A 27,811-nucleotide genomic window follows, 5' to 3' on the forward strand; every position below is an offset into this window, starting at 1 on the left:
ATAAGAACCATATTCATCCGCAGAGCCGAAGCACAACCAAAATTATGTTCTTCCGCGAAATGCATGCAGTTTTTAACCACTAGAGGGCCAAAAGTTACGTAGTGCATCTTTAAATTTAACGATTTGTTAAAAAAATTCATTAATGAACAAACTAAGGGACTGGCTGTAGAAGCAAGTCTTTAAATCATTGACTAAACTGATTCGTTCAAAATGCTCGGAGATGCTCAGCGGTTAATTCTGCTTTGGCTTTGAATGGACCTTTTTTGGGGGGGCTGACTCTTCTTGTTTATTGAATTGAACTTATATTAACGCAAACTGTTATATTAATCACAAATTAAAAAAATATTTAAAAAGGAAATAATTTTTACTTGCACATGCTGTTCACTGGTGAAAACGTCACTCTCCAAAAATTGAATAGGCCTATACCCGGTGTAATGTGTGTTCTTCATGTGGAAAATGATTATTGAATATTTCCTTGTGTGTTTTCTCACGTGGAAAGAGATTTTCAGGCATTGCTGTTATTATTTCATTCTCACCAGCACCAGGATCTTTACGCCTTTTGTGAGAGTTTTGGATGGAGCGAATCAGGTGGAATGACAGCAGCGGCAGAGAAAATCCGAACCATTTGAGCTGTGGCGAGGAAAATCTTTAAAACAAACATGGTAACTGCTAACAGACGGATTGAATGAGGATGATGGAAAAGAGGTATGAGAGGTAGAGAGTTGGGGGGTGGATCAAAAGAAAGACATGGAAGAGAAATTAAATGAGATGAAAAGATCTGCTCTGAGGGATAACAAAGAGAACAGTCGGACACTCATTTGAGAGAGTTTGATCCTGTTTGCTGTTTCAATAATATATGTTTAATATTTTGAAGCTGTACATTTTCTAGACATCTGAGAGAAGCATAAAGTGAGATTCATTGTACAGAGAGCCTGTTTCTCTACAAGCACATTGAAAAACTTAATTGGAAAAGACTAAATTTGCCATCCCTGCATCCCACAGCCTCCTCCACCCGATGCAGGTGCAAACGGCTCTATCATATTTCTGTCATCTGAATCTTTCTATAATTGATTTCTGAAGAAAGCCTTGGTATATGTGTTATTACTTAAATTGTGGTGTTAGAGCACATACACACACACACACACACACATTAATAGAGCTACTTTGGAAACTTTGGATATCCTTGATATCAATCTCTTGGGGGCATGAGAATATGCATAATATAATAGCAATGCCGCCTTCCCCCAAAACTCCCTGGCTGGCTGTGGGTAACATAATTAATGTAGGAGCTGATGGAACAGATAAATGAAGTGGTTAATCTCTGTCAGATTATTGCTGTACCCCCCACATTGTCTGCCACCTCCTCAAAACCAACACACGTATGCATAAATGCTGAATATACTAATTTTACCCACATACAAACAGTGCTGATGACTTACAATAAGTTATGTAGAGGCATTATTGTTTTTTTGTTTTTTATCACAACCACGTATAACCAGGAAGCAGTGTAATGTTTAACTAAACAATAAATAAATCAAATAAAAAGACTGTTGCCAATAGAACTTTTTTTCAAAAGAAAAAAAAATACTTTAAAATAAAATTATTTACATTACAACACAGGAAATGTATACCATAAAAGGTATTAAGAAGTATAGCATTTTGTATAAAAAATGAAATGTTTGAACCTCACTGTATGTTTAGGTGTCTTTTATAAGCTTTGGGTGACAGCTCTTTCACCACATGTAATCAGCAGTACCTTACCATCTCATAAAATGCTAAAACTGTTTCTCCATGTTGAATTCCCCAGGGCACCATATAACCCATAGCCTCATATTATTGCAAGCTTCCATTAACTGTTAATAGTCGGTCAATAATCAGTCAGTTAAGTTAACTGCGCGTGGATGTGCAAGCGTATTTGTTTTCATAGATTATTAATTTCCATCAGTACAGAACTGCACACCTGTGTGCCATAAATATCTCTCTCTCACACACACATTGTTCACCCAGGTAAGAATGATCTGTGCACCCCTGTTTATCCCTGAGCTCTCAAAGCTGAGAAAGAGGTCTATTTTTGTTGATTGCTGGGAAAAAAAGCAGACTTTGTCCGTCCAATCAAAGCCCTCCACGCTCTCTGCCCGCCATGTTGAGGAGTTAAATGTCATGAATTCTTAATGCTTAATGAGCCCATCAACCCTTGAGTAAAATTCCTCTGTAGTGCGTCTGCTAATTGGCTCCAGTGGCTGCTCTCCCCTGCTGAGCTGGACCCTGAGAAGAGGAGGAAATAGCAGGAGAAGGAAAAACGGGCAAGAGGGTCTGTTTTGGGAAAGGGGTCTGAGATGAGTGTCGGTCAGGTCGAGTGGTCTGGAACGGTCTTCGTGACACAAATACACGTGCACATTTTCCTACCACTCTACTGCTCTTGTCAGCTTGTGGAGTATGACACTTAAAGGTGGGGTAGGCAATGTTTTTCATAAACACTTTTTTATAATACTGGTTGAAACTCTCTTCAATTCACTGAAGCTGTCTCTCGTGACGCTTGACAGCCTCTGCTCTGGCTCTGCTCGTTCATGTGTTTTGGAGTAGCCGTGCTATCTTAGGATTTCAAAGCTAGCTTGCTATTGCTAGCCTCTGAGTTTTCTCCTATAATGCCTGATGAGTTTGGAGAACATTCCTCCATACAGAATCTCTCCAGATCCTTCTGATTCCCAGCTCCATGTTGGTTCAGCCCACACATTTTCTATAGGGTTCAGGTCAGGGACTGGGATGGAAGAAGCTTCATTTTGTGCTCAGTCACACATTTTTGTGTTGATTTTGATGTTTGTTTTGGATCGTTGTCCTGATGGAAGATCCAACCACGGCCCATTATAAGATTTCTAGCAGAGTCAGTCAGGTTGTGATTTTTTATCTGTTGGTATTTGCTAGAATCCATAATACCATGTATCTTAACAAGATGTCCAGGACCTCCAGCAAAAAAAAAAATAGGCCCACAAACTTAAAGATCCAGCAGTATATTTAACCGTGGGCATGGGGTACTTCTTATCCCTGTTTGCACCAAACCTATCTGGTGGGTTTGCTTCCAAAAAAGCATAAGCCGGTCCCTTTTGAAGTTCCAGCCGTGCTTGACATCTGAATATGCTGGAGTTTGTTTTTGGATGAGCAAGGAGGTGTTTTCTTGAAACCCTCCCAAACAACATGTCATGTAGGGCTTGTCTGAATTTTTGTGTATTTAATTTTTTGGGGGGCTTTCTGACCCCAAGACTCAACTAATCTCTGCAATTCTCCATCTATGACCCCCTGCGAGTCTTTGGCCACTCAAATTTCCTTGTCACCGTGCATTAATACGATATAGACACAGGTCCTCCAGGCCGATTTCTGACATCTTTAGTTGATTGGAACTTCTTAATTATTGCCCTGATCGTGGAAATGGGAATTTCAATGCTTAAGCTATTTTTTTAAAGCCACTTTCTATTTTGTGAAGCTCAACAATCTTTTGCTGCATATCAGAACAAAATTTTTTGGTTTTATGATTGACGATTAAGGGAACTTGGCCTTTCCTCATATTTATATTCCTGTGAAACAAGTCATAGCTAGACAATTTCATGTTCCTAGTCACCCTGGTGTGCTAAAAAAAAAAAAAATAATAATGGGAATATAATTCAGAGATATATTACTTGTAAAAAATTCTAGGGGTGCCAATATGGCCAATGTGTTTTGGAGAAAAACATTTATTTGATAATGTGATTTTTCCCCCACTTTCAATTATTCTACTTCAATGAAAGGTTAGATTTTTGAAACCAAATTCTTCTAAATATCTTGTATTCCGCAAAAGAAAGAACTGTGTGCAGGTTTGGAACAATGTGAGGGTGTAAATAATGACAGAATCTATCGGACTTGACAACATATGAACATGTTTGATTATACTATAAAAAGTAGCTTGTTACACTAAAAACTACTGTTTTGATAACCGCTAGATCTGTAGTCGCTGTGTTTACAGCAGTTCATCCCCAACACTGTTTTTAACAGTAAGCAATCGCTATTTAACTGCTTAACACAAAGCCTGTCATGTGAAGTGGTATGATATCCATAAATGAACATGCTTTATTTCCTCTTGGTTATTAATTTTCATTTATTCCATCCTCCTGCAGTTCACAGAGGGGTGTCACTCTGGCACAGTGTCAGTTTAATAAAAATAAAAAAAGGCATCGACAATATGCAAAGTTACAGGATAGTGTTAACATATCAGATGGCGAAAACAAGCGGATAAATGTGAAATACAATGAGCGAGTGGGAGTTTAGAGAAGAGGGATGGAGTGAAAAAATAAAAAGGGGAGGGTGGGGTGGCGTGTTGAAATGGGTAACATGAGGACTTTTACTTCTCATTCCGGCGACTCCCCTGCACGCTCATTGACAAGTGCGCACCTTCGTCGCCTCCCCTGCCGTCCGTGGCCAGCTTCCTCTAACCACTGCAATTGGCATGAGTGGCGAGCAGGCACACACCGTCCTCCCCTCCCCTCCCTCACATGCGAGCGCTGTGCCATTCCCAGCAACGCTACCAATTACCTTCCAGCCCAGCTGCCAGGTCTAAATCTGTGTCTGAGGAGAACAGGCATGTCTGCTGATTCAGCCCCTGCAGAGCCTTTACTCCCTGAGCATGGGCCGCCATCGGTGGATGTCTGACTCCCTCAAGAGTGAGGATACCGTCCCAAAGCCTAACCTTCCCACGTCACTCTTACACCCACCTCAGGCTGTTTGCTACTCCGTCAATATCGATTGAATCAAGATAGTCATGTTGTGGACGGTGGATTTGCAGTTTTTCCTTTGTAATATTTTATTTCATCCTCAAATGTTTTTGGATGAGGTATGTTGCTATATTTGCTTTTAGTCCCATGTTAGAACAGTGTAAATGTGCTGTGTTCAAGGCTAATGTAGAACCACATCTCATTAGGTAAAACCAAGGTGTAAGAATGTTTTCCCCCAGCTTCAATGTAGTAGTGTCACTTTCTGTGATCTGCACAAGCCTGATGCAATTCATTTTTCACTAAAATGTCTTTGACAAAGTTACCAGTTACCAATGACAGTATTGAGTATGAGCTTGTTGAGAATCAAGCATTCTTACTCACAATCCATACAATGAAAATCCTTTTACATCTCAACATCAAAGGCAATGAAAAACATGCATCTTCAACCTAGAGTTTACTAAGCATTATCTCACAAAGCTTGATCTAATTTCAGGGGTTTTTTTAAAACAAAAGATGTGAGATTTAAAAAATATTACAAATCTAAAATAAAATAAATATTTCTCTAAAGCTCTCAACAAGTGCTGCTAAAAAAACAATGCTAAATGTAAATGTTAATAATAAAATGCATCTATAAACATGCATAGTTGTTTAGGAAAGCAAAATAAATAGTCTTATAAACTTTTAAAAGGAGGAACACAACATTTTAATACTGATGATAGTATTTTAGCTCAAGATCATCTTTCACTTGGTAATATATAAAGCCTATAGAGATTGTTCAGTCTGTTAGGCTGGTGTCAGAGTTGTTAATACATTTACAAAATTGTTAGTATTCCTACTCAGCGTGTTGTGTTAATAAATTTCCATATTGGCGGGCCTATGTTGGGCCTAATGAATGTAATTTTGGTACCGTGTTGGGTCGCCACTTGATGTCCATTGTAAAATCTGGGTTTGAAGCAAGACCAACTGAAGCAAAAGTAGTTGAAGCTGAACCACGAGTGCGGTATGAATTGCCAATTGTAACCTCCACTGCAATTGGTACATATATTTTCTCTCCAATAAGTGTTTACCAGGCGTAGTGTGACAATTTACTTTTTATCAACAGGCATGCTGGGGGAACCAACCTAGTACATTTTCTCTGGAATCTCATGAGTCCTGTTCTTGTACGAGATGCCGTGGACCGCCCGAAAGGCCCTATTTGTCTCCCTAATCTTACTCGAAATAACATTTGCATTCAGCCAGCTGCCTGTAATAAAGGCTGGCAGTTATGAGGCATCCTTCCATGCATTACCATTAATCACAATTAAATAGAGCTTAGCGCTTGTCACATGAATATTTACAGTTTGGCCGGGGCCATCTCGCACTGTAAATTCATAAATCATTTGGCCAGATTATGGAATTTATGGCTGTTTTATTATTCATGATCTGCCTTTTATGTGGTGTTATATTTATTTCCCTCTCCACCGGACGGGTACGTTGAGCTGGGTTTAGTGGGCTGTCCATCACACCTGTCACACATCTGGGCTGTCACAGTCACACACCTACAGGGACAACACACTTCTCCGGTCACTTGCGTATCTGTTGCTCTTGTACGCCAGTTTTCTGTACACCACAGCATGTCGGAGAAGCAAATTCGACGAGTGTGTGTTTGGCCACCTCATAAAATAATCTAATCCGTTTTCTGCTGTTTCATGTTGTCGAGATCTCAAAATGCTTTAAGGATTCACACAGCTCCTGTTGGACATGGTATCACTTCCCCACCAGCTTTCCTTTTATATTCAACCAAAATCAGCAGGTGACTTTGCCATGTATTCCTATATGAGAGTCTGTGAAGTCACCATCCACCCCCTCCTTTTCTCACTCACAATGGGACAAGTTACTGAGAAAAAAAAGTGGAAGATCAGAATAAAAGTTTCTGAGTGAAAAGAGTAAAAACTGCTAATTGAAATCCACTCATTTTTTATACTCACCTTTATTCTTGGAGTAGCTGTTATAACCTGTTAACTGTCACCCGCCTTTTTGAGCATAGTTGTGAAACTTAAATAACTGTAATAAATGAATGCTTTGGAAGACAGACCTATGGTTGGACTATTTTTTAAAGTAGACAGATTATTGAAAGTGTATACAAATGTTTTATTTTATACAAAATATATATTTTACTAAATAATTTGAACTGTAGAATTCCTTAAATTAAAGCCATGTGTCTAAGAGTTGTGTACCAAATTAGAAGTTGATATCTCAAATGACATTAAGGTTCCTGTGCTGTGAGATTTTCTTTCAGGCCTATACTAAAAATAGCCTACATTGAATTTCTTTTTTAATGCATTCTGTCACAATTTCACTTCTATCTAAGGCTGCCAGGTCTGTGCAGCAAAACTAGCCCAATGGCCAATAAGCAATAGCCCTATGCGATTCTCTCCGTCGGGGATTGGATCAGTGGGAAACCTGCGGACTTGGCAACACTGCTTCTGGCCAAGTGGCCAAAGAACCTTGAGTCTCGGACCTTTCCAACAATTTGCATTTTGTTACAAAAAGGTTTAATTATAAAATAATGTAGTTAGTTTTGTAAAATCTTGAAACATGACATTGTCTACTAGGGGAAGGAGCCCGCTAAAAAGAATCCAGTTCCAACTATGGTCAAAAACGTGGTCGTACAGTTTTTAATGCATGTCCACATACGGTTTCAGAGGTCTATGAGAAGCACCCATATTCTCTGGAAGACATCAGCCTTCCCTATAAGTAGTAGGTGCGCTGTTTTATTCATGATGTATCAAAATGCATCAAAAGTTGTTTAAACAGATCAAATGTTGGAGGCCTTTGCTGATTCCAGTTAAGCAAGATGCTTTTTTTTGCTATGATATTATACCAATTCTTTTTATAGGATGAAGTGTCCTGTCCAGCTCCGTAGCAAAAAGATTTTGTATAGGCGTGATGTCCAACGGAGTTTCCAAAACTTTAATCTTTAAATCATGTACCTCTTTCCAAAAATGTTTACGTTTTCTATACATTCCCAGAAGATGTGCATAATTAATCCTGTATACGTTTTACTTCGTTTATACTTTAGGATACATTTTGCTCAGACGTAGTGTGGTGAGGTACATCCTGTGAATAAATGTATAGTTCTGTTCTGTGCTTTTTTTTTTATCAGGATAATGAGGTAAAAGCATTCTTACATATAGTCCCCCACTGGTCTTCATCAAAGTTACACCCAAGGTCCCTTTGCCAGACATTTTTAAGTGAGGCCAATCATGGTGGTATTGTATAACAGTGCAAAGTATATCACAGAGATTTTTCTCTTTTAGTGTTGTTGAATTCATCAGAATCTCCTCTATCCTAGACCACTCCAGTGATTATCAAATGACAAATTTGTCTTGGAATCTTGAACTCTGAGATTAAATCTGAAAAAGATTTAAGGGAGCAAATAGTAAACAAAACCGCCTACCGAATGAGAGGTCAACCCGGGAAGGACTGTGCAAGCATTAGGGGTGTTGATAAACTCGTTTTGATCATCGTTCTGAATCGAAACTGGATGTAGTCCAGAATTTATTTTTTTAGATTTTCTCTGGTTTTTGCTCAAAATGTTGTTTTTATGAAACCCAAAACGAGTTTTTTTGTTTAAAAGCAGAGGGTCTGTTCTTTCTTTTGAAATATTTCTTGTTCAGATATTCATACAACAAAATATTCTGGGGGCCATGAAATGTTTGTGAAAATTAACAAAAACGCTGGCAGGGAAAGAGTTAATGGTGAGACTTTTGTTTTTGTAATCAAGCTCTCAAAAATTATATAAACATTCGGATTTAGATTTATCGGCCAATAAATCGGTTATCGTTTTTCAAATACAAAGAATTATCGGTTATCGGTATCGAACAAAATTTTCATATCGGTGCATCCCTAGAATCAGGGGCGTCACTAGGCCCTTTTTAGGGGGGCTTCAGCCCCCCTAAACTTCTGCCTAGCCCCCCTAAAAATGTGAGATTAATGTAGGCTACACAAATTCGTGTTCGCTTCAGTCTAGTTATAATCAGATTCAGCGCGTTCTTCATCTTCAATCCACAGCGGCACCGAGCAGAGAGCACGTCAGAAACAGAGGACAGGGTGTGTGTGTGTGTGTGTGTGTGTTCATGTGTGTGTTTATCTGAGCCTCATTGGTCTGTCACTGCTCGTCAATGTCAGAATATTTGAGATGACCAATCAAATCAAAGTAGGCGGGCGTTCACAGACGCAGCTGAGCACGAATTTTAACAGTGCGACTCGACGCGTACGGTCAAGTGCGAGATAAGATGTAAGTAGCTAAACTTAACATTTCATATTTTACTTTTTTTTAGGTCATAAATGTTAAACGAATGACAAAAAATAATCAGGCAAACTAATATAGTTGTGTCTAATTTCGCCATTTTGAGCTGAAAATAGGCCTATGTAATGTGACTCATGTGATGTAATAATTAGTTTACAAGAAACAATAACAAAGCCGTTTTCATCATGTTAGGCACAAGATTAATAATGAATGTGTACATATTGAGAATATAATACAAATTGTAGCCTTTAGTAAATTAAAAAAGCTCAGCTTTAGGAGGGGAAGAGAAAGGGATGAAGAGACTGAGAAAAAAAGAAAGAGTGATGGAGATGGGAAGAGCAGGTAATGACAAATAATCTGCCCACTGACATGGTTTTAAAGCTATTTCTTATCCTTTTTTTTTTGGTCTTCAAACGTCTTGAAATGCACATATCAGAGAAATAAAAAATTTGAACCCCCTACCAACCTCAAATTTAGGACCTGTGATTACAAAGCCCTGTCTACGGCCCTGTATTAGGCATAAGATCAATAATAAATGTGTAGCCTACATATTGTGAATGCATTTAATAAACTACCTTTAGTTGCTTTCAGTAAATAAACGCGTCTGAGAAAATGATTCATAGGCAAAATCAACCTATCAGTTGACCCTAAGTTTACTTTCTTCACTGACAGACAAAAATGAAAAGCCTATATATCAGTCAAAGCTCAGCTTTAGGAGGGGAAGAGACAGGGCAAGATAAAAACAAAGAGAAAAAGAGTGCTGATGAGGAGAGAGGAGAGAAAAATAATCAGCTGCCCACTATCCAAGTTTTTTGGCCTTCAGAACATCTTAAAATGCATATGTAGATCAGAGAAATCAAAATTTTCTCGGGGAGACCCCGAACCCCCGTATTTGCCCTGCCTCACATTTGGGACCACAGTTATTATAAAACTGTGCCTTTGCATCGTAATGAAAGTGGTTAATAGTGAGCTTTAGATCCTAAACTAAAGTGTTACATTTTTTATAATTTTTTAAAAAATCATATTGGGGGCTTAGCCCCCCTAAAATGAAAATCCTAGTGACGCCCCTGCCTAGAATCAAACAACAAAAGAAAAACAGAAAATTATTCACTGCTCTTTGATAGAATAACTTTGGTAGCTTTAATAAGAATACATTTCTTACTTGAATGCTGCTGTTAAATGCTCTGGCGAGGAGATAAACATGGCGGACTGTGTTCAGCTCACTCAGGGTGGTTTATGCTAATAGGGTGGAGTCCATCAGCAGTCGTGGGCGGGGCCTGTGCAGTGTGACGTCACACTGCATAGAAACTGCAAACGGTTTATTCTGAGTCACTGCTTATTATTTACGGGGATTAAAAAAAGGAGTGGGTGGATTTATACCATTATAGGATGGTTGTGTACACACACTGCCGACACGTTTATGTTCAAACACCATGTCATAGTGAGTTTTGCATTACAGGTCCCCTTTAAAATACAGTTTCAGTAGTAAACGCAACGTCCAGTTCCTAAATGGTTTTCACGGGATGAATAATACCTAATTTATGATGATTTCTAAAATACGTCATATAGGGGGAAAAGGCAATAGTGCTACCATTACACTGACAGTTAACAGGTTAAGGCAGAGATTTGCCTGAGCTTGATTCCCGTGATTAACAGCTGATTCAGCCGTTGACCTGTGCTGTGCACAGCTGTGGCCTGAGCCCAGCCAATCAGAGCTAAAGTGGACCATGTGTTCAGGGTCAAGACAGACCGGGCCCAGCAGCTGAGAGGACACCAGCTACCTTCAGCGTGAGAGCCAGCCAGCGCTGTGACCTTAATAAATGCTCTATAACAGGTAATGCCTAGCTTATAATAGTCAATTTATAATCTTGCTGAACAAATCTTTTGCTTTTCTTCATTATAAATTACGGTTTTGCTTTCTGTATGTAAATGAGGAGAATTTTGGAAAGAAGATTTGGCAAATGGATTAGTCCTGTTTTGTTATTGTGTATGCACAGATGTGATTCATAATGTGCATAAGAGGGGGTGTGAGTGGAGCATGAGTGTGTTTCTGTGTTCAGGAACCAACTGACTGGCAGAATGTCAAAAACATAACAGCAGCATTAAGTAATATTTGCACACAAACTGATCCATGCCTTCTTCTTCTTCTTGAGTAGTACATTTGCCAATATTTCAGCTGCTTATGTGTATGTGAAGGACAGACTGCATGGTTGCAGATATTACAGTCTCTCCCATCTCCCATTGGATGGACACACTTTCCTTTCCTGTACTGTTTAACACTACATCTCTTCTCTGTGAACTTTAATAAAAACTGTATTCCCCTGATCTGTACGTCTGGACTCCAAATAATGAAACATATCGATCTGCGAATTGCATCTCGCTCAATAGTCACACTGCAGCTGGAAGGGAATCAAGCCAGACGTGGTCCAATTCAGGTGGAGAGACAGAGAGAGAGAGCACCATCTAGTGGTTATAACACAAACACTCATGGCAAATGATAGCTTGCTGGACTAAAAATAAGTACAGAAGTGCACATTTGAGCCTTTAAAAGAGACCGTGAAGAAAGTTAAGATTAGATAGATAGATGGATGGATGGATGGATTGACGGACGGACGGACGGACGGACGGACGGACGGACAGACAGACAGACAGACAGACAGACAGACAGACAGACAGACAGATAGATAGATAGATAGATAGATAGATAGATAGATAGATAGATAGATAGATAGATAGATAGCAGTTTGAGATGATTTGAGGTTTGTGACATGGAGTGTTATCCAGCTGGAAGTAGCCATCAGAAGATGGGTCCACTGTGGTCATAAAGGGATGGGTCCACTGTGGTCATTCACACGGACTCACCAATATTGGACAATATTGGAAATAGCTGAAAAAACATAGCCGGGTCTGATGGCTATGTTACACCACCAGCAGCCTGAACCATTGACACAAGGCAGGATGGATCCATGCTTTCATGTTTTTACGCCAAAATCTGACCCTACCATCTGAAATTCGCAGCAGAAGTATACTCACCAGACCCGGCTATGTTTTTTCAGTCTTCTATTGTCCAATATTGGTGAGTCCGTATGAATTGTAGCCTCAGTTTCCTGTTCTTATCTGACAGGTTTGGCACCCGATGTGATTTTCTTCAGCTGCTGTAGTCCTTTTGCTTCAAGGGTCGATGTGTTGTGGGTTCAGAAATGCTCTTCTGCAGACATTGGTTGTAACAAGTGTTTATTTGAGTTACTGTTGCTTCTCTATCAGCTCGAACCAGTCTGGTCATTCTCCTCTGACCTCTGGCATCAACAAGGCATTTTCGACCACAGAACTGCCACTCACTGGATATTTTCTCTTTTTCGGCCCATTCTCTGTAAACCCAAGAGATGGTTTTGTGTGAAAAGATCAGTTTCTGAAATACTCAGACCAGCCTGTCTGGCCACGTTCAAATTCCCTTAAATCACTATTCTTCCTCATTATGATGCTCAGCTTGAACTTCAGCAGATCGTCTTGACCATGTCCACATGCCTAAATGCAGTGAGTTGCTGCCATGTGATTGGCTGATTAGATGTTTGCGTTAACGGGAGTTGAACAGGTGTACGTAATAAAGTGGCCGATGAGTGTGTAGCCTATATATATATATATATATATATATATATATACACTCACCGGCCACTTTATTAGGTACCCCATGCTAGTAACGGGTTGGACCCCCTTTTGCCTTCAGAACTGCCTCAATTCTTCGTGGCATAGATTCAACAAGGTGCTGGAAGCATTCCTCAGGGAGTTTGGTCCATATTGACATGATGGCATCACACAGTTGCCGCAGATTTGTCGGCTGCACATCCATGATGCGAATCTCCCGTTCCACCACATCCCAAAGATGCTCTATTGGGTTGAGATCTGGTGACTGTGGAGGCCATTTTAGTACAGTGAACTCATTGTCATGTTCAAGAAACCAATTTGAAATGATTAGAGCTTTGTGACATGGTGGAAGTAGCCATCAGAGGATGGGTACATGGTGGCCATAAAGGGATGGACATGGTCAGAAACAATGCTCAGGTAGGCCGTGGCATTTAAACGATGCCCAATTGGCACTAAGGGGCCTAAAGTGTGCCAGGAAAACATCCCCCACACCATTACACCACCACCACCAGCCTGCACAGTGGTAACAAGGCATGATGGTTCCATGTTCTCATTCTGTTTACGCCAAATTCTGACTCTAACATCTGAATGTCTCAACAGAAATCGAGACTCATCAGACCAGGCAACATTTTTCCAGTCTTCAACTGTTCAATTTTGGTGAGCTCTTGCAAATTGTAGCCTCTTTTTCCTATTTGTAGTGGAGATGAGTGGTACCCGGTGGAGTCTTCTGCTGTTGTAGCCCATCCGCCTCAAGGTTGTGCGTGTTGTGGCTTCACAAATGCTTTGCTGCATACCTCGGTTGTAACGAGTGGTTATTTCAGTCACTGTTGCCCTTCTATCAGCTCGAATCAGTCTGGCCATTCTCCTCTGACCTCTGGCATCAACAAGGCATTTCCGCCCACAGAACTGCCGCTCACTGGATGTTTTTTCTTTTTCGGACCATTCTCTGTAAACCCTAGAGATGGTTGTGCGTGAAAATCCCAGTAGATTAGCAGTTTCTGAAATACTCAGACCAGCCCTTCTGGCACCAACAATCATGCCACGTTCAAAGTCACTCAAATCACCTTTCTTCCCCATACTGATGCTCGGTTTGAACTGCAGGAGATTGTCTTGACCATGTCTACATGCCTAAATGCACTGAGTTGCCGCCATGTGATTGGCTGCTTAGAAATTAAGTGTTAACGAGCAGTTGGACCGGTGTACCTAATAAAGTGGCCGGTGAGTGTATATATATATACATGGTAATGAACATTATGCCACAAATGCTGTTGATTAAGCTTAATTTGTATTCAATATTCCTTTAATACTGATGTTCCTTTCCAAAAATGGGTGTGATTTTGGCAGGTTTCACTTTGATTTGCTTTTAAGAATTATACAGAATTTTACTTTGCTGATAAAAATATTGTATGGAAATATAGCCTACCTTTATAGATATACATCATATGTGATTATTGAAAAGATGGAAAGAAAAGTGAAAGACAGGATAAGGAGGAGTATGGTGTGTGGGTGTACTCACGCGAACTCACATGTGTGTCTGAATGCGAGCACTCTTTTGTGCTGTCTGAATATTTGTTCTCTCTCGTGTCTAGAGCGAGTGCTCTCATGGCCCTCAGTGGATAACAGACTGTTGTCGTGAATGAGCTGTGTAGCTGCCTCTGCTTGTGTAGCAAACTGCCTCATGGCCTTGCACTCTTTTACAACAGTCTACTTTTGTTCTAGTTCCTCTTCAGCCCCTCCCTCCTCTGCACAGATGCAGTGCCCACACACTCTTGGTCCCTGAGAGCTTGAAAAGAAAAAGTACTTCTTTTGATGCACAAGTTTTAATTGTACCCTGAAACTCATGTGTTCAAGTTTTATGCCAGACAGTTCTGTGAATGAGAGTGCTGTCACTTAAGCAGAGATTATTTAAATGTAGGAGGGATCACATAGTAACATCCGATCAAGATGTGACTAAAATGTTTTATTTAGTAATTAAATATTGCAATTTTGAATATTGCAAAAGTCACTGGCAACTTTCAAAAAGTCACAAACAACATTGGACCCCACTGATATTTATTATATGGACAAGAATTGACAAAGTCAATTGGTAAATAATAATAATAAAAAGTCGAATTTTATAATTATGATAAAAGTCAAAATCTCATAATTTTGACATTTTATCTCATTGTGACTTTTTTATATCACATTGATGACTTTTTAATCTCATAGTTCTGATTTATCTCAATTTCAGCTATCATAATTATGAGATACAAGGTCAAAATTATGACTGTCGTAATTATGAGATAAAAATATGAAGCTATGACATACTAACTCATAATTATGACAACATTTATAATTATGAAAAAAGTCAAAATCTCATAATTTTTACATGTTATCTCATTGTGACTTTTTATATCATATTGATGACTTTTTAATCTCATAATTCTGATTTATCTCAATTTCAACTATCATAATTATGAGATACAAGGTCAAAATGATGACAGTCATAATAATGAGATAGAAATATGAAGCTATGACATACTAACTCATAATTATGACCTAATCCATCCACTTTTTAGCTAATAATGTTGACAGTCTCATAATTTTGACTTTTTTATTTCATAATTATGACGTTCAAGTCATAATTTGAGATTTATATGTCATAATCATGATTTAGTATCTCATAATGTTTTTATGTAATTATTTGGATTTATCAAAGCATGTTTTTTTCGAGGCTTCCATGTAAGGGTGAGTATATAGTTTTGTTTGTATTTTGGCGTAAACTATGGTTACTACTAGCAACAGACTCTTATCTGCAATCAGAGCAATGACATTTCAGCAACGTCGTCGTCTGCTGATGACGTGCGCGGGGTTTTCCGGGTGCGACGGCTTTGCTTGAGATGTTAGGCTAGCAGGCTAACCGAGAGTAACGCCAAAGCACAGATACTACAGCGCTGTTAACGAACGTCAAGGGACAGCGGGCGGGAAGCTAACATGAAAGGGGTAAACGATTCATTTTACTAGTAGTGGTTTTGAAAGTGAAGTCGCCGTGGTCAACATAGTTTGATATAGCTAAAAAAGAAGATGTCAACAACGCGGCCCCTCCTCGGGATGAAGCGAATCACCGAGGTAACCTGTACGGAGCCGCCGAGAGGCAGGCAGTCCCCGACCACCAGCAGAACGCAGGCAGAGCCGCTCACCGTAGACGAGTTCACGGTGCATGAAGACAAGCAGGCAGAGCTCCGATGCTGCAAACCGAAGGTCGAACAGGTTTTCCAAGTGACGTTCACGATTATTGGGCTCTTGGATCACACTGGAGCCCACGGAAGTAAGGCTTCCAGACAGATCTGGCTCCAGCTGAAGGGGAAAAAGGAAGATGTGTTTAAAGCGAAGGTAAATGAATTGAAGTTGTTTATAGTAAACAATGTTGCTACTTGACTTTAGTTTTATATATATATATATATATATATATATTTTTTTTTTTTTTTTGACTGTCAGAAGGGAAGTCGATGACATTAAACTTTTTGAGGCAAAGTTGCAACGTAATATCTGGAGGAAGCTGATGTCAGACTGAACTCAGCTACGTCTGACAACATGTTTGTCTTTATTTGACATAGTTTCCCATGTGTCCCATAGTATCTCTTGTGTGACCCCTTAAAAATCATTTGATCAGACTTTTATTTAACCTTCTAAAATAATGTTCATTTTCAGACAACTTGGCATTTAAATAAAGTTATACAACAGTTCAAAGAGGACTGATATTTAGTCGTCAGTCTATTTAGTCATAGACCGATCCTTTTAGTCTTTACATTGCTTGGTGAGACGCAAGGCTTGATGCTTTGGCTTTACTGGACCTATTATCTTTTGCGGAAATGATAAACAGCGACTAGTTGGACAGTTTTGGTCAGAAACATAAGTTTATCGTTATTATTTACTTCACTAAAGATCTGGTGTAGAAAAGTAAAATCACATTCACAGTCATGATGTAGCATTGATTGAACATGAGCAAGGCTGTGATTCATACCTGTGAATCACACTGGTCAAATCCCAGGCCAGCTGTGCTGATATTCAGTATAACAGCACAATTGTAAGGGATATTGCTTGAATAACCATCACAGTTGAACTTTATTAAATAGGCTAACTTGGGAATAACTGTTGCCAAACCACACAGATCCAACATAGCCAATGGGATCAGTGTATTTCATAATGTCTCAGCAGAAAGAAACACATTATAAGCTTTCACACACTTTTATAGATGATCCAAACCTGTACATTTTCACACAGATGTTTCTCGTTAATGTGGTGTCGAAAAAATTAGTTTCCAAGACAGCAACAAAAGACGTGGTTTTTCACTGAACACATGTGGTGTCATCACCTAGTTCCGACATGCCATTGTTTGCAATTCTAGTCCGATCTAATAAGGAAATATAACCACCATTGCCAGTAAACCTGGAATATCCTTATTGTTAAGCCATGAAACGGAAACCACTCATTGGATGTGTTTCGCCACCATGTGCACTTCCTCTTTGTCTAAATATTTGTATTTATTTGTAATACTTTTTCACAGGTGTAAATATAATAACTCCAACCACAAAACTAAAATCACATTCACATGCAAAAAGCTCTTGTCTCCACATCTCATTGACTTTTTTATTTTTTATTATCTCTTCCCGTTTGAATTACAATAACCTTGTATGTTTCTCATCCAAACTGTGTCGTGAATTTTCTCATGGGTCTTTGACAGAGATCTGTTTGCTTAGTCAGGACAAGATGGGAGGCCCCCAGTGTATTTCACTTTCGGTTTTAGTTACTACTGTGTAGTGGCTTTTAACCTAGTGTCATTACTGGTACTGTATACGAGTATTTCTTTTACCGTAACTTGCTCGCTCAGATCAAAGAAACAAAAAGTTCACCAGAGATGTGGCAGAAAGGTCCACCCCAAGGGGTTCCTGTGTTGTTGTTGTTTTTTTCAACTGATCTTTAACTGGTAGCTATTTGCCACATAGGCAAGATAGCTTCCTCAAAGCCACACAATCATGTCAATATGACGACTATGAAGTTAAGAAACACCAAAGAAGCCCAGACAGTTATACTCATTCTTTTTAACCGCTTTAGTGCATTTTAGAATATATTACTTTCAAGGCTGCACGATTTGGGGAAAAATCTAATTGCATTTTTTTTCTGATGAAAATTGCATTTATGATTTGAAATATAATTTATTTGTTTTTTTTAAGAGCTCCAGGTTTTCTGTGCTTGTTTGTAGGGCTCCAAAATTTGGCCAATATTTTTGTGATTATATCAATATGATTATTTATTATATTATATTATAAGTAATAATAATAATAAAAATCAATATATGAAAAATTACTATAATATACTGTAAAATAAAAAACAGTATTTTATGAAAAATAATATACAACTGTAAAATGATTCGAATGACACTGCTATTTGTGTCTTAATCTCTAATTTTCTAACGTTAAACCATTGAGCTTTTATTGGTGGAAAACCACAGGCTTAAAGCTTCTCGTGTGTTGGCAATGGCATGCAACAGGTTTATAAGCTCATCTCATTAAAAACATGGTGAATTAATTGGCAGGTATTGTGTTTTCAAATGCACATTGTATGCAGTATCACAGCACTTGAGAGATGGAGACCACGTGAAGCAGCATTTACTGAGATCTGAGACACTGAAAACACTGTTATTGAGCAGTGTCATGCTTCTCTCTGAAACACAGCATGCATATATTTATATAAATCGCAGCCTTTAAAATTTGATAATGGCTCTAAGCGTTCAGCCAGAAGTACTTTATACTAATACGTATACTAATATTTTAGCATATACAGTACATTAACTTATGCTCAGTGTTGGCACATTGTGAAATGTATAACACAGAGTAGCTCTGTGTTTTAGCCAGTAACAGTCTACATTTGGGTGTAGTCTCATACTTGCATATGTACTTTTATCGATATGATAATGAGCATGTGGAATCTCCCTAGAATGATGATGTAGCTCTTGGTCATTTGGTCCCTCCAGGCAAATCATACATGCATGCTAGTTTAAAGTAAAGAAGCCAGTTTGACTTGTTTTGCTTGTGACAATATTAAAGGGGTTAGTTCACCCCAAAATGAAAATTCGTTCATTAAATACTCGCTGTCATGTCGTTCCAAACCCGTAAGACCTTCGTTCATCTTTGGAACACAAATGAAGATGTTTTTGATGAAATCCAAGAGCTTTCTGATCCCCTCCATAAACAGCAACGCAACGACCACTTTCAAGGCTCAGAAAGGTAAAGACTTTGTTAAAATCGTCCATGTGCAGTGGCTCAACCTTAAGTTTATGAAGCGACGAGAATACTTTTTGTGTGCAAAAACAAAAATAACGAGTTTATTCAACAATTTTTTCTCTTCCCTGTCATTCTCCTACTCTAAAACATCGTCTAAAATGTAAACAGCTTTGGAGAATGACAGGGAAGTTGATGAATAAAGTCGTTATTATGGAGGGGTCAGAAAGCTCTCGGATTTCATCAAAAATATCCGAAGATGAACGAAGGTCTTACGGGTTTGGAACGACATGAGGGTGAGTAATTAATGACAGAAATTTCATTTTTGGGGCGAACTATCCCTATCATTCTAAAGCATTATGCTTGTAGAAGTGAAGTTGTCTATCTTTTGCAATTTATCTGTTGTAATCCTGTTCTGCTGTGCTTGTTTTTCAGGAGTATGTGAAAGGCCTGTGTGACCCAGAACTTCGAAAAGAAGAATGGTACCCAGTGGACATGCACTGCATTTTCGCTGGTGCTCGTGGACTCTTTTTGGACAGGCTGCTTAGAGACACAAGTGCAGAGGTACAAGTTCTGGAGCCGGGCCGCCTGAGGTTAAGTGGGTGCGCGGAGGCCGTCGTCATGGCTCAAAGTCGCGTTCAACAGTTTGTTGCCCTCTTTCAGGAGAAGCGAAGCTTGCCAGCTGACAGGGAGCCCTTGGTTAAGCGCACTTTTAAGACTTTCGTGGAGGACCGGGCTGATAAATATGCGATGGAGCTGCTGTTGCTGCCCAGTGCCCTCAAAGAGGAACTTTTGGGCTTGGCCCAAAGCCCCACACAACCTATAGTTATCATAGACATTGAGCAGGACCGCTCTCAGACCAGCACACCCGTAACTGACCTCTCCAACCGTATCCTGGACACCACTTTTGAGGACAAAACCTCAGGTCCTGTGACCACTCCTGACATTATGCCCGGTTTCAACGGTCGTTGCAACAAGCGGCGGTCCTCTGAAAGCGAGCAGAGGGACACTAAACGGCAATATTCGCTGGAGAGGAGAGAAGAAGAGCAGAGGGAAGAACAGCAGCTTCCGGCTGTTACGTCTGCGAAGGGGACACTAGCTGCTAGTGAAGTGACCAATGAAAATGAGGCTGTGAGTCCTGAGACTAACTTACGCTGTCTTGTTAACTTCTTCCGAACCATGGGCTACCAGCAGGAGGTGGTGGAGCGGGTGGTACGAGAGACGGGGCAGACAGAGGATACGTTTTTACTGCTGGAACGAATTGTGGGGGAGACCCAGAAGACCCAGAGCACGCAAGGAGCCCAGAGCACCTCTTGCAAACCCGACCCTTCACCCTGCGTAAACGCCTCGTCTGCGTTCATCTCCAACAGGCTCAAAGAGAAGGAACGGGTGCAGATGAGAGATCTCGCTGAGATCAAGTGCAAAGAAAACATTAGACCTCCTAGTACTAATGGCATAGGTCAGAAGAACCAGACAAGCTGCATGCCACTGGCCTCAGCCACTCTTAAAAGAAACAATGGCGCACAGAACGACATATGTGAAGTGATCATCATTGACGACGAAGATAACGACTTCAAAGAGATAGAGAGGAAGCCCAGAATGGCTGCACTTGATTTGAAGTCAGAGCCCCGGTTTGATTACCTACCCCGCGGTAGCTCTCAAACAATGGTTCCTATGCGAATGGAGAATATGACCAATCTCCGCAGCTCCTCTCAAGGCCCTCCTCTTCGGACCACCGACACACGACCAGGTTGCTCTTACCAGACGCTTCCTGGAAGGGCACCTTTACCTCACTCTGAGGCACATTGCAACTCTAAACCAGCACCCCTCACCGGCATGTCTCGTTTTCAGCAGTCCCTGAGGACCCCCTACCGACTAGTGCTACAGAACGAACCGGGCTGCCCTGATCTGCGACACATCATCATTGATGGCAGCAATGTGGCAATGGCGTAAGTCTCCATCAATTTGTGTCATTTTGGAGGACATTTACAATTCTCAATTTTTTCATGTAGGTCAGCGGCGACATAATTGTGACATTTTGTCATTTTAAAGTGAGCAGTGCGTCAAAACAACAGAGTGGTTCACACCACAAGCGCTCAGGGTTGTTTACAGTAATGATCTTTCGACACTACATTCTCTAATATTTTTACCTAGAGCCAAATGCGCTTCATTCAACCCCTTTCCGCTCTGTGCGTGTTGCATGTCTTATCCGTTAAAGTGCCACATTAAGAGCTGCAATGACAGTTATTTTAGCAACAGTAGCAGAAACACATTGAGCAGCAAAATAGATACTTTTATTTATATACTTCTAGCAGAAAAAAGAATGCTGCAAATACAATTATTTGTAACTGTCATACAGATGACTAACTTGTCACAAACCTGTTTTAGTTAAACAGTTGATGCGTGGCGCCTTTGTTTAGTTTTTTAATGCATTTAGCATTATTTATCAGCATATTAATGCAGTTAATAATAAATAATGTTTTAATTTATACAATTATATAGAGATGGCAAGGTTAGACAAAAAAAACTTTGAAATTACTAGTTAACTTTGTTTTGTGCGCATGAGTTTTGATTATTAGATTATGTACGTGGTTTGTTTTGAGTAGTTTATTTGTGCAAAATATAAAAATGGTCCTTTTCTTATCATCACACTTTGTCAGTTCCAATTGTAATGGCAGCTTTGTCAATGGTTAGGAAACCATTTCTTTTCGGTTCTTTTGGTAATTTTGAGGGAAAATTGTGTAAAAACAAAACAAAAAAGGAGTTAGGGTTAGAAAATTGGTTGACAGCTAGTTGCTTAATGCAAAAACTATATTACTGCTCAGTGCACACTCTTAAGCACATTTATTACGAACGTTTCAGCACAACAAGTAGCCTTTGTCAAGGTATAGCTAGTTATACCTCCAAAAATGACCAAAAAGCACCATAATTATACCCTAAGCAATTTATGTACTATAGTCCATGTCTTCTGAAAGCACACACGTTTTATGTGAGGGAAAGACTGAAATTTTAGTCATTATAAACTACTTTGTACAGTGCTCTACTGCTCTTGTATGGCTTGAAGACTTGGAATATAGCATTGTATGGGCTACTTTTATGGTGCTTTTTGTCCTTGACGGATCACGGTCACTGTTCCTTTCCAAACAATGAAAGGAACAGTTTGAACATTCTTTAAAATGTCTACTGTTGTGTTCATTGGCAGAAAGAACATCATGAGAGTGAGTAGGCTAAATGACAGATTTTTAGGTGACCTAAACTTACTAAATACTTACTAAAACTAAATGATGCATTCAGTATTTCGAGTTCAGCATTTAATTAATGCTTACTTTATGAAACCTTTGTAAAGGACAGATGTGATTGATGCTTTTTTTGGAGACTATTTGAGGGAGTGTGAAAATGTTGAGTACCCATAAAGGTTAAAGTAAGTCACTTCCAGTAAGGTCTCTGAGTGTTTTTGAACTGTAGTCTGTTTTAATGTTTGTTTGAAAACCTAAAACCAGGTGCAACCCCCTTCTTTTCTTTCTGTCGTTCTCACCCACACCCTCTTCCTCCTTCCCACCTAAAAGGCAACCTCTCTGTGGGTCTCTCCCATTGTCAGCCCCTTATTTTTGCCCTTTAAGTGGCTTACCGGAGGTGACTGCGCTTCTTAGAAATACTAGTGTGGAAACTGAGGTGTTATACAGGGGTGAAGAGAGGGAAAATATCTTTTTAGACCCTACTGGTGATAGAAATCGTGGGATAAGGTGTTGTTAGGTGGGAGTTTTTATAATGTAAGACCTTTACTTCAACAAAATATGTGGGCATATACTAGAAAGCTTTGAAACTTGCAGTATTCTTGAGTTTTTAAGAAATGTTCCCACTCAAATAATAGCAAGAAACAAAAGGTGTATGTGTAACTAATTATGCCATATTATCCATGCAGAGCACAGAACAGTCACACGATCACATGTTCAGCCAGTCTTGAAGACAACAGCTCACACGGTTTCTCATGGCTGATTTGTATGCTTGCGTGATATTTGAGATATGAATCCTCAGGTGAAATCTTGTTGCCATAGCAGCCCAAATACGCAGTTACCAAGAACCGCTGCCACAGCAGGCCAGGAAGGATCTCAATATCTTGCAGTTGAAGATAAGCTGTCATTGTGAAGGAGAGGTCAAAGGTCATGGGTTGAAACTGGTGCAACGTATATACAGTTCCTTATCCTGCTGTAATGATGTTGATGTGGTTTGGCACAAATCTAGGATGTTGTTATAGTTTCATTTCTCATATCTCTGTTTTCTCTGGTGGTATGGTTGTTTTGGAAGGAAATGTTCCTCACACCTATCTAGACTAGGGATGTGCGAGACTATTCGACTAGCCAATTAAACGATACTGCTGCTGCTAGCTGACTTGGAAATACTGATTATTTACTTTTTTCTTTTGCACATTTAATGTTTTGCTTTATATTTTTACAAAGGCTGCGTTCAAATTAGTCATGTTAATGTTAGATTTTAAAATTAACATATTATTTTGAAAAGCGTAGCTATATCTGGACAGGAAAACAAAATAATTTAATCTAACCTCAGATTTTGCACGCGTTGGTTTTCACATGTGCCGGGTTCAGAGAAATGTCCACTTGAAGATGAGCAAGGTGAGGGAGTGTTTTGAAAGCCTACACAAAACTTTTCCGTTTTCTTCTGTCATGTCAAACTACTATAGCATAGGCTTGTTAAACTACCGGTTATGAGGGACAATACTGTACGGATTAAAGGAGAAATTTTGCGATTTTGCCTCCCGTCATGTCTTCAGATACTTTTCATACACAAGAAGCGTGTTCAAACCCGGATACACAAGTGGTTGCCGTGGTAACGGACAGCAAAACCTTAACTTGCTGACTTGTATGAACTAACTTTTATTTGAGGAAATCTGTTTATAATAGGCTATTGGGTTTGAACTTATTGGGCTCCCCTTCTTTTGGTACATTCCATGGTCTATGCCAGTGTAGTAGACACGGTGTCAGTCTGTACTGACACAATCTAGAGTCATTTCGGACGAGGGACCACCTTTACGGGTCTCTTACTATACCTGTCCTTTCAGTTTAAGATAATCAGGTCAGAGTCTACAGTCACTGGATAAGATCTTCATAAGGATGAGTTAGAGGTGAACCACATGGGTTTTTTTATTTGGTGTTTTTTGTCAGAAATACAAGGGAGAAATGAAAGGTATTTTTGCATATTTAGCAACATTTCCAGACTGGGAAAGTTATCTGACTCTACGTCAACGATCGTTGATTTAGTAACACTTCCTGTTTAAAATAACTTTCTCTCGTAGAGGGAACTTCCCCGTGACCCCTCTGTGGTTCATATGTGTGTCTTTGTGTGGATGGGTGGGTGTGTGTGTACATGGCTGCACATCTGTATACGTGTGTCATTCTCTCGGAGCGTACTGAATAGATGGAGATGTGCGTCTATTTTTGCACCCTTTTGCGTCAGTTGCATCTAATCGAGACTTGCCGAGATAAAAGGAAGTAAATGGTTGACCACTGTTCTCAAATGTTTTTACATACGTACTTATCTCTCTATCAGTGGTAGATGCATTGTGAAATTAAATGCAGAGCTGTTTCCTGATCAAGCAAATTGATATTCAAGAGGGAACTTTGGTCTTTTTTTATTTAATAATCAGCCTTCTAGGTGAATTTAGCATGTTTGAATGTGATTGTAGACTTCTTGCTGCATTTTGGAATATATTGTATATACTGCATACTATTTTAATAAAATAAAATTCAGTTTCTTTGCAGAATGCAATGATAAATGTTTCAAACATCAGTTAGCCTACATTTTCAAATTACCTCACTATATTGTGTTTAATTTAGCAACTGTCATCCATTTATCATCTTAGTAATGTAGCATTTTAATAACAATTCTGTCAAATATGAGTCTAGAATGAGATTAAAAAACAAGTTGTGGTTGATATTTATGGCTGCACACCCATAAGTGAAGAGTAAAGTGGAAAGTGTTGCACTGTGGGCTACATTTTGGCATAAGCAGTAGGCCATCTAAATACACTATGAACATAGAACATTTTCACACATTGCACAACATACGTGTAGATACTGCTAAAATATGATATTCCAAACTGATCATGACCGTTGACCTCCCTATTTGCTTTCACCAGGCATGGACTCCATCGGATCTTTTCTTGTCGTGGGATTGCCATCGCTGTAGAGGCCTTTTGGCGCAGAGGGCACAGAGAAATCACTGTCTTTGTTCCTCAGTGGAGACAGAAGAAAGACCCCAACATCACTGGTAGGAGCTCAGCTTTCTCCTGTCATTAGACCAGCAAAACATCTGTTTTATTTATTTACATATCTCCAGTTAAAAATAGGATGCCTTGTCCTTATTATTACAGAACAAAACTTTCTGATCCAGCTGGAGAACCTGCGTCTCCTTTCTTTTACCCCGTCTAGAGAAGTGTGTGGACAGAGAATTTCCTCCCATGATGACAGGTAAACTGTTAAAGGAGTCATCTAGGCTCCTTATCAGACAAAATAGTATTTAGCTTGTGAATTAGATACATTTGCATATAGATTTTCAATGATGTTTCAGGAAATCGCAGAAATGTATGTGGATGGTGATGGGACATAAAAAATTATAAACTGTCTTATGCACACATCAGAAATGTAAAAATATATGCACTACATTTTGTCTCTCGTATGCCACAAATATATACAGACAGATATTTACTGTGCATATCATCTATTTGCCTATTTTTTTAGCACTGTTAAATGCAATCAATGTTTCTAGATGCCAATATCAGTATGGGAAAAATATGAAGTTGAGGTCATGAATAATAAAAACTGGTGCTGTATGCTCCATTTATGGTTATTTCAGGAGCAAGTGGATAGGAGTGGAAAATCAAAAACTTTGTGCATACCCATACTTTGTACACAATTTATATAGGCCCCAGGTTCTTTCTCTGAGCCCTGCTTGATCTATGACTGTCTTCACAGGTTCCTGCTTCATCTGGCTGAGAAGACAGGAGGGGTCATCGTCACCAATGACAACCTGAGGGACTTTGTGAGCCAGTCAGATGCGTGGAGAAGGATTATTCAGGAGAGGTAAGAACAACATCTTTCAGTGCTTCACTCAATTCCTAATGTTAGTTACATACTCTACCATTCAAAATTTTGGAGTCAGCAATATTTTTGTTATAAAGAAATAATACTTTTATTCAGTAAGAACATACTAAATTGATCTAAACTTTCAGTGAAGACTTAAAATGTTACAAAAAGTTCAGGGGTTTTTTTCTCAAATAAATACTGTTCCATCAAAGAATCCTAAAAAATATATATATCACAGTCTCCATAAAAATATATCTGTTTTCAACATTGTTTATAACAAGAAATGTTCTATGATTTCTGGAGGATCATGTGACACTGACTGAAGACTGGAGTAATGATGCTGAAAATGCAGCTTTGCATCACAGAAATAAATTACATTTTAAAATATAATAAATAGAAAACAGTTATCTTAAATTGTAATAACATTTCACAGTAAACTTAATGTTTTTACTGTATTTTTGATAAATGCATCCTTGGTCAGCATAAGATACTTATGCGTTCTTAGCATTCAAAAACATTTTTTAAAAAATCTCCCCAACCCTAAACTTTTGAACGGTAGTGTACATGGATGCACCTTTAGTGTGCTCCGTTTCGGTTTGCCTAGATTTACAGCTCTTTTTATGGATTTTTCAGACTCTTGCAGTTCACCTTCGTAGAAGATCACTTTATGATCCCAGATGACCCACTCGGAAAGCATGGACCTCACCTAGACGAGTTTCTACTTAAAAACAGTCGGTGAGTTTAAAAACACTCCAGTGGTTATCACACATTTGCTGTCTTGTCTGTAACTCCTCATAATGTTTCTGTCCTCTCACAGAGGTAGTCCCATAATGCCCCCCCTGAGGACAGACCCTCGGGCAAGCCCGTCAGTTTACGGCCCGTCTGCACAGACCACAGCACATCCCTCTTCCCCTTCCCACTGGCCTCACTCCGGCCCTCCAGACTGGCACCTTCCTCGACCGTCCCCTTCTCCACCCCCGCAGCGGTCGCCCTCAGAAACCACAGAGCTCAAAAGGAAGCTGTACGACATCTTTCCTGACCAGAAGCAGCGTATTGACCGCATCCTCAGTGACAACCCATACATGAGGGACCTGAATGCGCTGTCTGGCCTCTTGTTGGGCTGACGCACACTTTAACACAAATTTACAGTTTTCACTTAATTATTTTTAAGGAATACCATGATGGAATTGCGCTGCTACAAGCTTCTTTTTTTTCAAGGTTTGTTCAAGGGACTCTGTTCTGTCAACTAATTTAGATGAAGATACGACTGCAAGCACAATAAACCTAAGTTATAAATTGTTTAAACGCGAGCTTTAAATATACGAGTGTGGATAGTCCGAATGGCATAAATTTGATGTAAATATTCACAAAGTATAATCTTCCTTTCCTGTAATTATCTATTCAGAAATTTCTAATCTAAAAGGTGTTCCAGCTACACAGTTGTTTTGAACTGGTTTTGGTCAAATTACTGCTCAAGGACAAACGTTGATTTGCTGTTTTTGATATGGTTGTGCTTTCTGTTACTTCTGTTCTGTAAATATTGACATTATTGAGCCAAATGAGTACTAGTTTCCAGTCACTCAAAGTGCCCTACTGAAGTGCCCTATCATCTGCTTACAGGATAGAATTGCTCATTTCCTGTTCACTAATTTTAGTTCCTGTTAACTTAGGTGATGGTGACAAAATGGTATGTTGTTTCTAGGAATCCTTGGAGACCCCCTGTATGACCCAGGAGACTGTGAAACGGTTAAATGGCTAAAAATAAGTTTCCAGATTACT

At 39.4% G+C, this 27,811-nt stretch overlaps 2 protein-coding genes across 2 annotated transcripts in view; both read left to right on the plus strand.

Moving 5' to 3' along the window:
• The window catches only part of siah1 (siah E3 ubiquitin protein ligase 1), a 66,938-nt gene that overhangs the window by 2,610 nt on the left and 36,517 nt on the right, over window positions 1-27,811 (plus strand). The window lies entirely within an intron of this gene.
• Window positions 15,512-27,797, plus strand: n4bp1 (nedd4 binding protein 1). Its single transcript, XM_056253951.1, has 7 exons — window positions 15,512-16,044; window positions 19,368-20,881; window positions 25,087-25,217; window positions 25,321-25,417; window positions 25,922-26,029; window positions 26,666-26,767; window positions 26,850-27,797. Exons 1-7 carry the CDS (start codon window positions 15,736-15,738, stop codon window positions 27,154-27,156), a joined length of 2,568 nt encoding a protein of 855 aa, XP_056109926.1. The 5' UTR covers window positions 15,512-15,735; the 3' UTR covers window positions 27,157-27,797.

Source organism: Rhinichthys klamathensis, unplaced genomic scaffold (assembly GCF_029890125.1).
Source record: "Rhinichthys klamathensis goyatoka isolate OS25496 unplaced genomic scaffold, OSU_Roscu_1.1 h1tg000005l_1, whole genome shotgun sequence".
NCBI classification, from domain to species: Eukaryota; Metazoa; Chordata; class Actinopteri; order Cypriniformes; family Leuciscidae; genus Rhinichthys; species Rhinichthys klamathensis.

Coding starts and splice junctions, on each gene's coding strand:
- n4bp1 (XM_056253951.1), top strand. CDS start 15,736: ATGTCAACAACGCGGCCCCTCCTCGGGATGAAGCGAATCACCGAGGTA. Junction 25,218..25,320: donor GAAAGACCCCAACATCACTG/GTAGGAGCTCAG, acceptor TTATTATTACAG/AACAAAACTTTCTGATCCAG. Junction 26,768..26,849: donor TTTCTACTTAAAAACAGTCG/GTGAGTTTAAAA, acceptor GTCCTCTCACAG/AGGTAGTCCCATAATGCCCC.